Source organism: Oncorhynchus mykiss, chromosome 19 (genome assembly GCF_057628025.1).
Source record: "Oncorhynchus mykiss isolate SJ-2025 chromosome 19, ASM5762802v1, whole genome shotgun sequence".
Lineage (NCBI taxonomy): Eukaryota > Metazoa > Chordata > Actinopteri > Salmoniformes > Salmonidae > Oncorhynchus > Oncorhynchus mykiss.
Window position 1 is genome coordinate 34,996,250 of NC_143040.1, and position 18,073 is coordinate 35,014,322.

The following is an 18,073-nucleotide window of genomic DNA, read 5'->3' on the forward strand; positions in this document are numbered from 1 at the left end:
CTTTATCCTCATACAAACACACAGGTGCGTGGGCGCGGGCGGGAATGCACAGACTCAAGCACACGTGCACACAGACACACACACAATACTGTCAACCTCCTCTCCTCTCCAGCCCTACCTTTCCTCCCCTTCTCCTGTCTCTCATCGCTTGTCCTCTCCTTTCTCTGCCTCTCCTCTCCTCACTTCTGCTCTCCATTCTTCTCCAGCTCTCCTCACTTCCCTTCTCATCTCCTTTCCAGCTCCTCTCTTTTCCTCTTCTCTCAAGCTCCTCTCTTCTCCTCTCCTCCTCTCCTCTCTACCACTCCTCCCCTCCTCCTCTGTACTTCATTCACTCCACATGCAGCTAATTCATCCCTCTGGTTAACCTACTTTCAAAGCAATTAAAATGCCCAAGGCACTCTTTCTCTCTCTCTATCCATCTTTTCTCCATCTCTCTCACTCTGTCTCCACCTCTCCTTCCATATCCCCATCTAATTCTAATTCAAACATGCTTTATTGGCATGGGGAGTAGGTTGAAATCTAAACGTTGTCAATTCAATACCCAGTACAGTACAATATGTAAATGATACAGAACAACACAGCACACAAAACACAACACTTCGACATCTCAGTCACTCTCTCCATCCTTCTCTTTTTCTCTCTCACAACCTTTTTCAATTTGTCTATATTTCTTCTCTTTCTTCATGCACTAGTCTCTCCCTCCCTCCCTCTTTCTATCTATCTCATTTTCCATCTTCCTCTCACCCCCCTCTCTCCTTGTTCTTCCATCTCTCCCTTCCCCTCCCCTCTCCCCTCTCCCTTCTCCTCCCCTCTACCCTCTCCCTTCCCCTCCCCTCTCTCTCCCTCTCTCATTCTCTCCAGTGTAATAGATGAAACAGGAGGAGGACATTAGGGACAAGTGAGGCGCTGATACACTGTCTAACTATCAAAGGAGACATCAGTGGGAACTTTTTATTAAATTACCTCCAATTTGTATGGATGAGCCGCACATTATAGCCTGTATAGGTCCGTACACACGCACGCACGCACGCACGCACGCACTCACACACACACACACACACACACACACACACACACACACACACACACACACACACACACACACACACACACACACACACACACACACACACATAAAAACACTACTATGCAGCATTGTAGCAGGTGAGAGAGAGAACTTACACCTACTCCTTTACTATCCTGAGAGGGTCAATAAACAGGCTGATCTAACAAGGCTTGTGCTCATCTCTGAAACGGAATGGAGAACAGGAGAAGATGCAGTAACAGTTGCTGAGCCACGCTCCCATACCCGTACCAGGAACTGTACCAGACGGCAAGTACATACTCTATGTCCAAACATGCTCATCTCTTCCCCATACCCATTCTCCACTAAACGTACACACTGAATGTGGTTGGCTGCTGAGGGATAATACATCTGTTGCCTTAGTTGGAATTGTAGTTGAGTCTCTCTCTCTCACACACACACACAGCTGAGATTGCATTGCATTGCATTGCATTGGTAAACAGTGTCTGATGAGCCCCTGATTTGATAAGAGTGTTGACAGGGGATTACAGTGTTTGCAGCTGTCCACTGACACACTGATTCACCACTATTAAAATCACTGGTCAATCAATGGGCCTCACAGGCCTGGGCTGCAGGTGGCTGCACTGGACTAAGTTAAACAGCCAATCACACACACACAAACACATGGAGGCTGGTGGGAGGAGTTATAGGAGGATGGGTTCATTGTAATGGCTGGAATGAAACAAATGAAACGGAGTCAAACATGTGTTTGATGTGGTTGATACTGTTCCATTGATTCCATTCTAGCCATTACAATGAGCCCGTCCTCCTATAGCTCCTCCCACCAGCCTCCTGTGGCACACACGGGTATACATGCACACACACAATAACTATATTTTCAAGTTCTTGCCATTCTTGCCATTCTTGGTATAAAGTATAAAGATGCTGATACTGCTGTGTACAGGTCAACGATCCAGAGGCTTGTCCAGTGGTGTGATGGCCACCGTCTATCTCATCCTTAATGTGAAGAAAACGGAGGATGGTGTTTGTCCCCAAACCTGTCGGCCACTCGTGTGTGGTTGTCTACAATGTCAACATAGCACAGGTTAGTTCAGAGAGACTCATACAAGTACATGAATGCACATATGGACAATGTGCTTAGCGGGAATCTCCAAGTAGAGAGTGTCTGATGCAGAGTCCAACAATGCCTCTATTTCCTACGTAGACTCTGAGTTTTCGGAAGCAAGATTTCTGGCTCTCACAGACCTGTAACTTCTTCTTTAAGAGGCTTCTCTGTCCTCCACTCGTTACCTGTATTAATGGAACCTGTTTAAACTTGTTATCAGTATAAAAGACACCTGTCCACAACCTCAAACAGTCACACTCCAAACTCCACTATGGCCAAGACCAAAGAGCTGTTAAAGGACACCAGAAACAAAATTGTAGACCTGCACCAGGCTGGGAAGACTGAATCTGCAATAGGTAAGCAGCTTGGTTTGAAGAAATCAACGGTGGGAGCAATTATTAGGAAATGGAAGACATACAAGACCACTGATAATCTCCCTCAATCTGGGGCTCCACGCAAGATCTCACCCCTTGGGGTCAAAATGATCACAAGAACCACACGGGGGGACCTAGTGAATGACCTGCAGAGAGCTGGGACCAAAGTAACAAAGCCTACCATCAGTAACACACTACGCCGCCAGGGACTCAAATCCTGCAGTGCCAGACATATCCAGGCCCGTCTGAAGTTTGCTAGAGAGAATTTGGATGATCCAGAAGAAGATTGGGAGAATGTCATATGGTCAGATGAAACCAAAATATAACTTTTTGGTAAAAACTCAACTCGTCGTGTTTGGAGGACAAAGAATGCTGAGTTGCATCCAAAGAACACCATTCCTACTGTGAAGCATGGTGGTGGAAACATCATGCTTTGGAGCTGTTTTTCTTTAAAGGGACCAGGACGACTGATCCGTGTAAAGGAAAGAATGAATGGGGCCATGTATCGTGAGATTTTGAGTGAAAACCTCCTTCCATCAGCAAGGGCATTGAAGATGAAACATAGCTGGGTCTTTCAGCATGACAATGATCCCAAACACACCGCCCGGGCAACGAAGGGGTGGCTTCGTAAGAAGCATTTCAAAGTCCTGGAGTGGCCTTGCCAGTCTCCAGATCTCAACCCCATAGAAAATCTTTGGAGGGAGTTGAAAGTCCGTGTTGCCCAGCAACAGCCCCAAAACATCACTGCTCTAGAGGAGATCTGCATGGAAGAATGGGCCAAAATACCAGCAACAGTGTGTGAAAACCTTGTGAAGACTTACAGAAAACATTTGACCTCTGTCATTGCCAACAAAGGGTATATAACAAAGTATTGAGATAAACTTTTGTTATTGACCAAATACTTATTTTCCACCATAATTTGCAAATTATTCATTAAAAATCCTACAATGTGATTTTCTGGATTTCTTTTCTCATTTTGTCTGTCATAGTTGAAGTGTACCTATGATGAAAATTACAGGCCTCTCATCATCTTAAGTGGGAGAACTTGCACAATTGGTGGCTGACTAAATACTTTTTTACCCCACTGTACAGGGTTGGATAGGGTACTTTCTAAATGTAATCTGTTACAGTTACTAGTTACCTGGATTACTTTTGGATTACCTAGCCTCAGTAGCGTAATGTGATTACTTTCTGTTACTTTTGGATTACTTTTCCCTTAAGAGGCATTACAAGAAGACCAAAAGGATCCATCAAACGAGTTTGGTGTGTCGTCATAGTGGTCTCTGAGCAGGGTTGGGGAGTAACTGATTACATGTAATCAGTTACATGTAATTGGATAACAAAAAAACTGTGACGGTATTTAGCTACGTTACCAGCAAAAATATTGTAATCAGATTATAGATACTTTTGAAAAACTAGATGATTACTCCTTGGATTATTTTTTAAATCATAAAGGATGTTTGCAACAACAACAAAAATACATTGGCTCCCAAGGGGCGCAGCAGTCTGAGGCACTGCATTTCAGTGCTAGAGGCTCCACTACATACCCTGGTTTGATTCCAGGCTGTATCACAACCAGCCGTGATTGGGAGTCACATAGGGCGGCGCATTATTGGCCAAGGGTCGTCCGGGTTAGGGTTTGGGCGGGGTAGGCCGTCCTTGTGAACAAGAATTTGTTCTTAATTGACATGCCAAGTTTTAAAAAATTAACTTTTCTGTTTTCTCAATTACATTAATTTCAGCATTGAAAAAAGGTGCAAGTTTAATTTCTTCCACCTGAGCGTGTCAGAGACCACTATAATGATACATCAAATGCGTTTGATGAGTCCTTTTGTCTTCTTCTAATGCCTCTTTAGGGGAAAGTAATCCAAAAGCAACGAATTACATACATTTGGATCATCCAAAAATTACGTTACTGATTACAATTTTGGACAGGTAATTAGTAACTGTAATGGATTACATTTAGAAAGTAACCTACCCAAACCTGTCTCTGACTTGTGGTCAGACTCGCTCAAATGGAACAAACTTAAACTTGTGCATAATGCTGAAATGAATGTCATCGAGAAAGCAGAAAGGTGTCATCATGATTTTTTTCCGCAAACATCTTTTCTGAATTTAAAAGTCATCCAGAAGTAATCATCAAGTTTTTCAAAAGTATTGGTAATCTAATGACAATATTTTAGCTGGTAACTGATTACAGTTTTAAAAAATAGTAATCAGATTACATGTAACTAATTACATGTTACCAGTTACTCCCCACACATATCCAGATGTCACAGGGATCATTACTGTTATGTAGTAGTGACTGTGTTATAAGAACATTCCCGTTTATGTAACCAACGAGAACACACGGGGACATCGTTGGCACCTTTACCGGTACACAGCTTTCATGCCCACTGAACAGGTTTCAGGACGTTGGTTGCTACCAAAACAAAGTGTGTTGTCGTACAAAACAATCATTAACACCAGGAAGTTTCTCCCTGTCAACACACACATCTCTTACCATAGCACATATAGATAGGTGCAGTGAAAGCTCAAGACAAAAGTTTTAATACCGTGTAGAGAATGAGTACTACTAGGGTGTAGAAAAATAAACGCAGAGGAGTATGGAAGGGCTCTCCCCCCTCCCCTCTTTCTTTCTCTCTCTCTGTCTCATCCCTCGCTCGGCTGCTCCTCCTCTCCCCTAGGTGCCGTAGGTAGACTCCTAATGAAAGATCAAGGGCATTAGCTCAGCGGAAAGCTAAGTGGGTTACCTGCAGTTAGACGCTCCGACACAGAACATTAACTTTACTGCAGCCTCATTTGTAATGGAGGGGGAGAGAGACAGAGAGCAAGAGAGAGAGAAAGAGAAAGAGAGAGAAGAAAGAGCGAGGCAAAGAGAGGAAGAGAGAGAGAGAGAGAGAGAGAGAGAGAGAGAGAGAGCGCGAGAGCGAGGGAATGGGAGTAACATAGGTTGGCATTTGCAGGTGCTTTGTCAGCAGTGGCTGCATGGAATGCCAGCTTCATTACCTTCTGTCTCCATGCAGTCACATTCCTCAACGTGATTCACACCATACACACCCACACACACAGGCACGTACAGACACACATGCACAGACACACAGATGCAAGCACCACACTCGCACACACACAAGCACGCACACACAAACAGAAAAGCTTTCAGGGCCAGGCCATGGCAGCGAAAACAAACTGTAAACAAACATAGATAGTGTATTGGGATGTTTTTAGGGCACAATGTGAAGACACCAACTGTCTTTTTACAACCTTAGGGGTACACTGGAGTCACAGCTCAATGTATTCAGGCTTTTGTATGCAGGCCTTGCTCTAACACACCCGAAGTGAAGACCATGACACTTTGATTTATTGAAACAAAAGCCAGTACCTTCTTTAGCCCCCCAGGACCAGAGTTGCCCACCCCTGTTTTGCACTACAAGCCTCTTGTCTAGTTACAGTGACACAGTGCCAGTACTGAAGCATCCATTACACACCCTCCCTTCCCTCCCAGACTCCAGTCGGTGTCCTTACATGAAGTCATGGCACGTTCCTCAAGGCTGCCACCAAAGCCTTCAATCTTTTCTCAAATCCCCCTAGCCTGCAGCCCCATGCAAATCAAGCCCTCTTCCCACAGATAGGGAGACTTGCAAATGTATTCAAACACAGGCAGCCTAATACTGGGGCTTTCATGTAATGCTGCTGTATTTGTGTCTGAGTTACAGGGACCCTGGGACGCATTAGGGGGACGGGCACGGATTTGTCAGGTTATTATCTGGTGTCTGCGGATTGGGGTGTGTATGTGTTTCTATCTGAGGGGGGTTATTGATTCGTTGATGTAATGAACACCTCCATTTCTATGCTACCTTGGCAACAACGGGAGAAAGCAGTGGGGTGATTCCCATGTGGGTTCTCAGTAGTGAAGGATTGTGGGGTGTTGGCGTGAACAATGAGACATCTGGCATCACACACACACACACACACGCACACACACACACACACACACACGCACACACGCACACACGCAGACACACGTATCCACTTAAAACCCCATCCTCATCTGTGTAGGGAGCAGCAATAAAGACGACATCTGAGATGATACTAACTCAAACCATAACATACCCCTTAAATGTCAACATGGCATTTCAGGTAGCAGTTAACAGTGATAGCTGAGCGTTTGAGTAATGTTCACCAGTTGTCACCTTTCCCCACCCTTCTCAGAAACAAGTGTTTTGTATCCATGACAACTGAGCAGAGCCAGGCCAAGCAGAGCACCAGGAAGAAAGTAAGACATAAGCCCAAATGATCGCCACCTCTTGTTTCTTTCCCCATCATCAAAGTCAAGCAACACGTCATTAGCGATTGGACTGGTGTCAGATAGCATGTCGGTGGCGGTGACCTGTGTCCAATCAAGCGTTCTCGGGAAGGACAGGGCCTATGGGATGACATCACCATGCAGGAAGTATTACACTGGTCAGCGGCTCGTCTGGAATACTGAAATCGCACCCTATTCAGTGTATAGTGCACTTCTTTTCACCAGAGCCTCATTTGGTTAGCCACATAGACAGTCAAAAGTAGTGCAGTACAAAGGGAATAGGGTGCGATTTTGGACACAGAGGTTGACTGTCAGAAAGTGGACAGATGGTCACTTAACAAAAAAACATGAATGGCATATTCCAAATATTCTGTTTGCAGGTCTATTGTACTGCTAGGTTGCTGTTGTAAAATAAAAATGAATTCTCAATGAGAAGTTTACTTGTTTAACATGAGCATTTATATCAATTTTTCACAGACAACACGTAAAAAGAGCACAACAGACTGAACAAACAGTCAACAACCAGGTTGGATGATAGGTCGGGCTACCATGGTGGAGAACCATGCATGGAGCCAAAAATTAGAGAGTGGTAGAACAGCGACTGGTTAAATGCACTTTCTTTCCTTCCTTTATTGCTGCTGTTGCATAAAAATGGAGGTTGGTAGAGGGTGTGGCGCATGGGTAAGAGAGGGAGAGAAAGTGAGAGAAAAGGAGAGAAAGTGTGCGAGAGGAAGAGAGTGAGAGAGAGAGAGAGAGAGATTTATAGTGGTCTATGATTAGGACTGTTGGTCTGTAATTAGTGTGTCCACAGTGTGCAGTGCAACACAAACAGGCTGTGAGTTATGGGGTTGGAGAAAACATGTCACACAGTGTGAGAGACCCACTGTGTCTCAAAACATGTGTACACAGAGACGCATACTCTTGTTCTCCTCTTCCCTCCCTGTCCTTTCCCTCTCTTCCTCTAAAGGAACGGGTCCATAGCACACTGTGTGATACCCAGTGTATCAGACAATGAGTACATACCACCCCCTTCACCTCTTATCTCTCCCTTCCTCTTTTTCGCTCTCCCTTCCTCTTCTTCGCTCTTCCTCCTGTCCTTGTTCTTCTTTCCTCTTCCCATCTTCTCTTTCCACAGTCTGGGAAACTGACACTAACATGTAGGACTGAAGGGTGGAAAACACATAAAGGCACAGCCAATTGGCCAGTGTTACCTAGTGTTGATTGATGATGCAAGAGTTTTTCCGAGGAAGTGTTTTCATGACGCTGTTGTTTTGGGTTCATTTTATGTCTCTCGCTGTGTTTTTGCCATTATTACTGTAGAGTTTATCCAGGAGTTAAGTGAACTCTGTAAGTGTTAAATTAACAATCATTGGTGTAAAAGAACGACAGTGTTAAAAACCAGACTTAAACCAAAAGGACAACTATCATATTTCCCATCATTCTCTATTGCAGGTAGATTTTTTTAAATTGTTTGTTTCAAAATCTGTTTTGCATATACATTGATTGATTAATTAATCTTATGCTAAATTCTTCTGTTACTTGGACTTATTGCACCCATTACATCCAGTTTAGATGCTTTAGGTAGTCTCAAAGCTTAGCCTTCCCAACCCTGGTAGACAATCATGAATGCAGGTGAATAAAAATGCCAAATGTTGGATATCCCAACTCTGGTTGGATTTCAATAGGAATTACACATCACTTTGCAAGCCAGCATGTGACTTGCAGGCCTCATGTGGCCTGTAAAATCATTAATTTCAGGCCACTTTATAGGGGTAAAATAGGCCCTCAAAATAAGGCCTAAACAGTGATTTAGAAAGTATTCAGACAATACCTCAGAATGACAAAGTGAAAGCACTCAAGCCTTTATGGTAGAGTGTCCAGACGGAAGCCACTCCTCAGCAAAAGGCACATCAGAGCTCGATTGGAGTTTGCCAAAAGGCACCTAAAGAACTCTCAGACCTGATGAAACCAAGATTGAATTCTTTGGCCTGAATACCAAGCGTCACGTCTGAAGGAAACCTGGCACCTTCCCTAAGGTGAAGCATGGTGGTGGCAGCGTCATGCTGTGGGGATGTTTTTCAGCGGCAGAGACTGGGGGACTAGTCAGGATCGAGGGAAAGAGTAACAGAGCAAAGTACAGAGAGATCCTTGATAAAAACCTGCTCCAAAGTGCTCAGGACCTCAGATTGGGCCGAAGGTTCACCTTCCAACAGGACAATGACCATAAGTACACAGCCAAACAATTATATAAGCTCACATTTTCAGGACCCTGTCTTTCAAAGCTAATTTGTAAAAATCTAAATAACTTCACAGATCTTCATTGCAAAGGGTTTAAACACTGTTTCCCATGCTTGTTCAATGAACCATAAACAATTCATGAACATGCACCAGTAGAACGGTCGTTAAGGCACTAACAGCTTACAGATGGTAGGCAATTAAGGTCACAGTTCTGAAAACTTAGGACACTAAAGAGGCCGTTCTACTGACTCTGAAAAAAATGAAAGAAAGATGCCCAGGGTCCCCGCTCATCTGCGTGAACATGCCTTAGCCGTGCTGCAATGAGGCATGAGGACTGTAGATGTGTCCAGGGCAATAATTTGCAATGTCTGTACTGTGAGATGCCTAAGACAGTGCTACAGGGAGACGGGACGGACAGCTGATCGTCCCCGCAGTGGCAGACCACATGTAACAACACCTGCACAGGATCGGTACAGCCGAACATCACAACTGCGGGACAGGTACAGGATGGCAACAACAACTGCCCGAGTTACAGTCCTCCATCAGTGCTCAGACTGTCCGCAATAAGCTGAGAGAGGCTGAACTGAGGGCTTGTTGGCCTGTTGTAAGGCAGGTCCTCACCAGACATCACTGTCGCTGGACCAGCCAGGACTGGCAAAAAGTGCTCTTCACTGATGAGTCGCGGTTTTGTCTCACATGGGGTGATGGTCGGATTTGCGTTTAACGTCGAAGGAATGTGCGTTACACCGAGGCCTGTACTCTGGAGTGGGATCGATATGGAGGTGGAGGGTCCGTCATGGTCTGGGGCGGTGTGTCACAGCATCATCGGACTGAGCTTGTTGTCATTGCAGGCAATCTCAACGCTGTGCGTTACAGGGAAGACATCCTCCTCCCTAATGTGGTACCCTTCCTGCAGGCTCATCCTGACATGACCCTCCAGCATGACAATGCCACCAGCCATACTGCTCGTTACATGCGGGGTTTCCTGCAAGACAGGAATGTCAGTGTTCTGCCATGGCCAGCGAAAAGCCCGGATCTCAATCCCATTGAGCACGTCTGGGATCTGTTGGATCGGAGGGTGAGTGCAAGGGCCACCCCCTTTGTTCAGGGACACATTATTCAATTTGTGTTAGTCACATGTCTGTGGAACTTCTTCAGTTTATGTCTCAGTTGTTTAATTTTGTTATGTTCATACAAATATTTACACGTGTTAATTTTGCTGGAAATAAACACAGTTGACAGTGACAGGACTTTTTTTTTGTTGCTGAGTTTATATATAAATTGCTCTGCCCCACTTGTCCTGACCGCCACTGACTGTATTTATTGTATCGTCTTAAATAATGTATCTTAATGATATCATATTCGCGTAGGCTCACACTTGGTGAACGCCATAGGACTGGAAATGAATAAATGCAACATCCATGTAAACTTAGCAAAAAAAGAAATGTCCTCTCATTGTCAACTGCATTTATTTTCAGCAAATCTAACATGTGTAAAGATTTGTATGAACATATGTCACTAACAAATACAGTCATGGGTGGCATCTACAATTCAATCAAAAGGCAAAGCACACTGGGAATTATGTAAATAATCATGCTTTACAATGTCAATTTAACACTGAAAACTGTGAAGCCGCATAGACACTGGAACAGTGAAGAAACATGATCACAGGAGTAACTTTTTGCAATGCGGTTTTCTTTTATTGCAACTGGAAGACAATACAACACAGAAACTTTATGTTAGCTTTTTGTTTTCTTCGGAAAAACAAAACCATTTTTTTTTTAAACAAACATACTTTCGTCATAGTAATGGACAAGGTGATATTTACATGAATTGATGAAGTAGTTGGTCTTTGGCAATGTGAATACACGTCAAGGAAATACAGAGCGCACCTACGGAGGTCGGTCTCCATATTAACAGATCAGCTGTAAGGTCATGCCATCAAGACTACATGGTTCAAAAACAGGACACAGAAATGATCGGTAGCATGTTTTTACAGAACACCACCTGCCTGTTATTTACATAGAAACTACATGGTGACTTTTTGGTATTTTGTTTCTTTGTTACCAATAATAGTGGTATAACGAAATTGCTGGCAGTCGTTTCAGCGATTAGCACAACTACGGATCCTTCGAGACCAAATAGTAGGTACCATGCAGTTTCCATGATTACAAGGTGAAGTGTACTACAAATAACTTGAAACTGACGATCCACTGCTCTTTCTTCTCCTCCTCCTCCTCCTCCTCCTCCTCAGAAAACCCCTCCAAAACAATAAACTGAAAAATGGCAGTTGAACAGACAGAAACCAAACAAAATATCAACAAAAAACACAATGAAACAAAGAAACACTTTTTTTTGACTCATCAATATATCATTATTTGCCAGGCTAATTTTGACAGTTCATTAATAATAATTCATATTCAATATTTTGAGAACACGTCGTCCTCCTCCGACATTGTGGCACCTGAAGGATTGTGATTGGAGGACGAGTTATCGAGTGACTGTTACCGTCCAAGGAAGGCAGTATTCCTCAAAGGATAACGTAACAAACAATGGGAATAAATCATATCATATATTTATCAGTTGAAGATACATTGATTGACACACGAAAGCAGTCTAGTTGACAGAAGCTCATCACCTCATCTTAATCCAGGGCAAATAAGGACTCCTTCAAATGATACCTTATTTCCCATATAGCGCTCTACTTTTGACCAGAGCCACATTGGGTTAGTTAGCTCTGGGTTAGCTCTGGTCAAGAGTCGTGCACTATGAGATATTGGGTGTTATATTCAACTAATAAATGAAAATCATCCCAATGAGCAATGATCGGTAGCACAAAAAAAATCCAAGTAATGTGGTAAGTTTCAACAAAAATCAGTAGCACATAACGCAGAAAGGGTATCTGATAGAAATGCTACAGCTCACTGGTCATTTTTTGTCTTGACATACAGATCAAATATGTGTGTCCTCTATTTCAGGTAGATAAGGAATTATTACAGGCTTTGGCACTGAACTTAGACAATATCTTTATTTTAATATCTTAGTGCAATCTGGCGAGATAATGTGAACATATGCACTATAGAGTTTGTATTTATCTTGCCATCGTACTGTGCCATTTACTTTGTGTTACTTTCATGTGCAACGAGTCTATGGTAGCCTGCCTAATAATACTGACAACAAGACCTGAAGAGTTGCTAGAGTAGAAATGGCAAAAACACAGCGAGGGACACAAAATAAACCCAAAACAACAACAACATAAAAACACTTACTCGGTTAAACTCGTGTGTCATTGAAAAATGGAAGACCCTGAAATATCAAAGACGGCTAAAACCTTAAAAAAGAAAGAGGTGATGGAAGAACAGGCACAGAGAAGGGGAACAGAAGACTGACACTCACTACCTAACCTCTCTTTTATCACATGGGCTCCAACATTCAGCCATCAGGGAGAACCCATCAGACACAGTGGTCACTATACGGACATGCTGGAGAGGACAGAGGTACGCTGAAAGTTTGGTGCTTTCAGTCCACAAATAACTGATCTTCATGCCAATAAGTTTTTAAAATGTTGTCTTTTCTAGCATGGCCATCTAGCGACTACATACAAACACTGGGACATTCTGGTTTTGTCAACTATGGATGAAGGGAGTTGCTATCTAGCCCTGTATCCACGGGTGGAGCGAGTAATCCTCATATTGCAGAAAGAGATTTGCCCCACAGACCGTCTTTTTGTCCCTGAACAAGATGTTATTACTGTATTTTTTCAAAGCCCACTGTTAAAACAAAGATGAGAAAGGACGACAGGAAACAAATCATCAAGTCAAAAAGAAAAAGACAAAACAACAGAGAAGGATTCCACACCTATGGGCGCAGAACCTCGAGGCAGAACCTTTTTGTTCGCTAGGATACTTATATGAAAATAATTCATGCTTCATGCTAAATACATTATTTACCTAACATGAACTTTGTCTGAATAGAAAACAGTTTTTTCTCTTTTTCTTTACAGAACCCATGCAACACGATTTGGAAAAATCCTGCTGGCTACATTGCTTCAAAAGAAAATCAAAATCTAGTTTATTAACTTTTTGTACAGTGTTATCCTGACTGGATGAAATTGCTTTATTACGTCATGAGAGTGGGTAAGTAAACACACACAACAGAAAAAAACACAAAAATTAACAACTCCACAGTCATATCATTATTCTTCTCACACAAAATATAATTGGCAGGTTCCATAGCATCATTTCCTTTCCAACCAATGAAGGTATTCAGGTGTTTGTGCCACAGGAAAAATATCACTACATCATGTCACTGGATTATAACTCAATGATTCACGTTGATTGCTTTCATAAAAGGACACAGGCAGTTTTGAGGTTATCTTGACATATTGTCAGTTATTTCCCTCTCCGATAAGCGCTTGCTAGACTATTAGCTTATGGCTTTTAGCGAACTAAATTAGTTTACATTTAGAGAACACCCTGTCAAAACACTAAGCCTTTCCTACATCTAACTTGTACCAGTGTCCTTCATCCCACTTACAGTCCTACAGTCAACCATTAAGGTGAAAACATAACTGTCCCCTCCGTATTGGCACGCTAGCTAGCGCTGGTGGCTAAATGTGATTAGCGGTCAGAAGGACAGTTAGCTAAGGAAGTGCTACCATCATCACTGGGCTGACCAAGAGTTTCTCTTTGGCACTGTCCCAACACTGACACACATAAACTGACTACCTAGTGTTACTTCTATGAGCTTGGCTACGCTACTGATGAGTGTCTCTTCTATGGGGTTGGCTAGGCTAATAGTCACTAAAGCTAACAATTTCCCAGAATTTCATGGAACATTTTTTCTGTGGCAGCTTCCTTGCACACAGACAAGACAGAGCTGGCAAACTTGGTTTTATATATATATTTTTTTTTATAGCCGCCTTTTTAGCACCGGAAGTTCCAAGGCAAATTAGAATGCCATTGTTTTTGAAAGTTTTGTACCCAACACAGGGGATAGTTTGCCAAACAATGTTTATCTGTGGCACTCAGCATATACCTGTGTTACTTCAGTGGAATAGTTAACTAATATAAACATTGCTTTAGCCAGTATAGCATGTGGATTTGTGCTTGGTTATTGTGACGTTTATGTATATGGTCACGTCCTAACTGAAATATGCAGCCCATAGACATCAATGGTTAAGATCTGACCCTGAATACTAACTTTATTTCATTTGAATGATGTATATCACTGTAAAAACAAAATAGTCCGTGATAAGCACCTCATAATAACGTTTTACCTGTAAATTCTACTGAAGTAACAAGTTATGAGCCTGTAGAAATGGACTTAGTGTTAGCTGCATCTGATGAGACTGTAAAGGGCAATAGCTGCAGATTGGGCACATTTTTGACATTAACAAGGTGATCTCCTATTCCACACATCCAAGCCAATCCACGATGGGGCAGTTTTTCAAAAAGCTTTTTTTTTTTCTCTCTCGCTCACTTTACTTTCAGCCAACGGAAACCTGCGAACTTAGCTGAATATCAGAAAAAGGTTCATCTATGGCTTTAATCTCCTTTAAACAAATAAAAAATAATTAAAACAAATGTAAAGAAAAGAAAATCAACCCTATAAACAGTAACTTTAAATACAGGAAAACAAAGTGATTGTTTTTTTATATTGCCACAAATCATTCAGAATTCACCTGATATCCTGAAAAAAAGAAAGCATACATTTCTATATTAAAAGTGATGTTTTGTATTTCCGTTCTCTCTCGCTCTCTCAGCTAAGTCTCTCTTTCAAGTCTCATGGGTCAGTTTTTCGTGGGTTCTTTCTGCTCTTTCTGGCCCTTGGCGGTTCTGTTAGTGATATTGTTCAAGCAGGCGCGGACGCCCGCCAGGTGGAGCAGCGAACCCGCTGCCTCCTTCATCTCCTCGTCATCGCTCTCCGGCGGCTTTTCCGTGCGCCGTTTTTTCAGCGGGAGCGTATCACTAGCCACACCCATCCGCTGCTTGGCTTTCAGGAAGTGATGCCGCTTCTTGTTGTGCTGCTGGCTGGAAAGGGCGGAGTCTATCGTGTCTATGGGCCAATCACGTGGCTCTTCCTTCTTGATCTCCAGCTGAATCTTGCTCTTGTCATCTTCATCATCCTCGTCGTCGAAGTCTGAATCGTTGGCGACATCCCGGGCGACGGGGCCGTTGCTGCGGAGACTGGAGTCGCTAGTGTAGTCGCTGCCGTCATCCGATTGGTTGGTGCTGTAAGTGTGGTCCTCCTTGGGGTCGCTGCTGACCAACGGGGAGTCGCAGGCGGGATGGCTGATGCTATGCTTCCGACAGCCTCCGGACAGCACAGATCTGGAGAGAGACAGAGACAGAGATGAAATGCACATAAATACATGCACACAGTATGTACACACACATACACTGAAGCCGACCGTAGACATGACAGATACACTGATGTCAACATTAGACACACTTCACAGCTCCCTGCGTTTGACTTATGTTGGTAGCATGTTTACACACACACACACACACACACACACACAGACACACAGACACACAGACACACAGACACACGCTTCAGTGAGTACATCAGACACACAGAGCAATGCTAGCTGTGACCGCTAATCAGCGAGTCATCAGCTAATTCAATTAGACTGGGCTCATCTCCGAGTGGCCACTTCAGAGACCGGAGTACAGAGCTAAAGAGCTAACGCTACGTGGATGATTATTCTAATAGATTTAACCCTATACTCTGCCATCAGGTAGATGTGAGAATCGTGTAATGCAAAGTCACTCTATTTGCTATGCATTTTTGGAACAGCTGTGAATTCAAAATAAAAACCTGTGACAAATCAATCACCGTCTCGGGATTAATGAAGTAACATTCGATTTGAGTCGATTCACTTTAATTCAATTCAATTCAGTGGTGTAGCTGGCTGATAGCACTACATATCCTACATTGGTGATCAGCATAATGTCATGTCACCTTGTTGGTGTCATAACAACTGTATGAAGTGTTATAACTATTGTACGAGTACTGTGTGCTAGTGCGCCGAGGGGGGTTAACAGGGAAGGGGTGTCATTAGTTATTATAAAAGTTATCACACTATTTTTTATTTAGGCAATTCCGTTCTTTCCTATAAAAGGAATAGGTATGTTGTAAATGAACTAAAACTTCAACAAAAGTGAACGATCCCTTGAAGCTTTTCCATCCTCCTATAGCTATTACAGCCCAACCAGCTAAGTTAAGTCAAAGATGTTCCCCCCGTCACTCTGCATCATGTCATGCAGCTTCCCAACTAACTCTGGCAAGTGTGCATGTCGTTAAAAGCCCAGCTCGGAGTGTCTCCATCCATCCTGGCTGCACTGTGCATTTAAACCTCATGAATTATAGGAGGAGCACAGCAGTCTAAGACAAATCCTACCTATTATTCATGTCAGTCAGTCACTCACTCACCCTCTCTCTCTCTGCTCTGACTGAGTGTGTTCGTCTGTGTGCCTGCGTGAGAGACACAAAGAACGGATGGGTGAAAGGCACCTGTTTTATGTGTGGATTCTGCCTCTCTGTGTGTTTATACGACGTCAAACTACAGTTTTTCAAATCAAATTGTATCGGTCACATACACATATTTAACAGATGCTATTGCGGGTGTAGCGAAATGCTGAGCTATAATGTTATCGTTTGTGTGCAGCTGTCAGTTGTGTCCCTACCTACCACTTATCCCAGAATACAGTTTGATCTATAACACCGAGCGAGACAGAGCTCAGCTGGAATCACTGTGTTTCCACGTGAGGCTGTCACTGCCTCAGGCCAGAACATTCCGTGTGTGAGAGTGTATAATAGCATACGAGCATGTGTGTGTCCTGTCTGAACATGCAGCTTTCACCCCTCCTAAATGTCTGTCCCTAACGCTTCCACACCATCCCTTGCATGACTGTGTGTGTCTGTGTGTGTGACTGTGTGAACAGACCTGTGTGAGTGTGTGTGCATATATGTGTGTCTCTCTCTATGGCAGGTATACCAACCTGACTGCGGCTGTCCTGCTCTCTAAGGGGTTGATGGGCAGTGGTCGTATTCCTGGGTAAAGTCCCTGACTCATCATCCTGGCTCCGTTCCGGATCACTCCCTGAGGGACTAAAGATACAGGGGAGAGAGAGGAGAGAGAGGGTCAGTAACACACACACACACACACACACACATAAACACATGCAGTGCATTCGGAAAGTATTCAGACCCCTTGACTTTTTTCACATTTTGTTATGTTACAGCCTTATTCTAAAATCTACACACAATACCCTATAATGATGAAGCGAAAACAGGTTTTTAGACAAATAAATAAAGGACAACCATCTCTGCAGCGCTCCACCGATCGGGCCTTAATGGTAGAGTGGCCAGACGGAAGCCACTCCTTAGTAACAGGCACATGACAGCCCGCTTGGAGTTTGCCAAAAGGCACCTAAAGATTCTCTGGTCTGAAGAAACCAAGATTGAACTCTTTGGCCTGAATGCCAAGCGTCACGTCTGGAGGAAACCTGGCACCATCCCTACGGTGAAGCATGGTGGTGGCATCATCATGCCGTGGGGATGTTTTTCATCGGCAGAGACTGTGAGAGTAGTCAGGATTAAGGGGAAAGATGAATGGAGCAAAGTACAGAGAGATTCTTGATGAAAACCTGCTCCAGAGAGCGCTCAGGACCTCAGACTGGGGCACACAGCCAAGATAACGCAGGAGTGGCTTCAGGACAAGGCTCTGAATGTCCTTGAGTGGCCTAGCCAGAGCCCGGAATTTAACTCAATCGAACATCTCTGGAGCGACCTGAAAATAGTTGTGCATCCAACCTGACAGAGCTCGAGAGGATCTGCAAAGAGGAAGGGGAAAAAGTCCCCAAATACAGGTGTGCCAAGCTTGTAGTGTCATACCCAAGAATACTTGAGGCTGTAATCACTGCCAAAGGTGCTTCAACAAAGTACTGAGTAAAGTGTGTGAATACTTAAGTAAATATAATATTTCAGTTTTTTATTTT

At 43.4% G+C, this 18,073-nt stretch overlaps 1 protein-coding gene across 8 annotated transcripts in view; it reads right to left on the reverse strand.

Moving 5' to 3' along the window:
- Positions 1-10,742: 10,742 nt before the first annotated feature.
- The window catches only part of foxn3 (forkhead box N3), a 113,067-nt gene continuing 105,736 nt past the window's right edge, over positions 10,743-18,073 (reverse strand). For 4 of the 8 annotated variants that reach the window (XM_090210817.1, XM_036954499.2, XM_090210818.1 and 1 more), the window contains 3 exons: positions 17,075-17,183; positions 16,506-16,547; positions 10,743-15,400 (listed from right to left, as the gene is read on the reverse strand). In XM_090210817.1, the coding sequence (XP_090066943.1) occupies positions 15,368-15,400; positions 16,506-16,547; positions 17,075-17,183 (184 nt within the window). In that variant the 3' untranslated portion in view covers positions 10,743-15,367. The remainder of the gene's footprint in view (positions 15,401-16,505; positions 16,548-17,074; positions 17,184-18,073) is intronic. The other 4 variants (XM_090210819.1, XM_036954501.2, XM_090210816.1 and 1 more) reach the window with 1 other exon arrangement.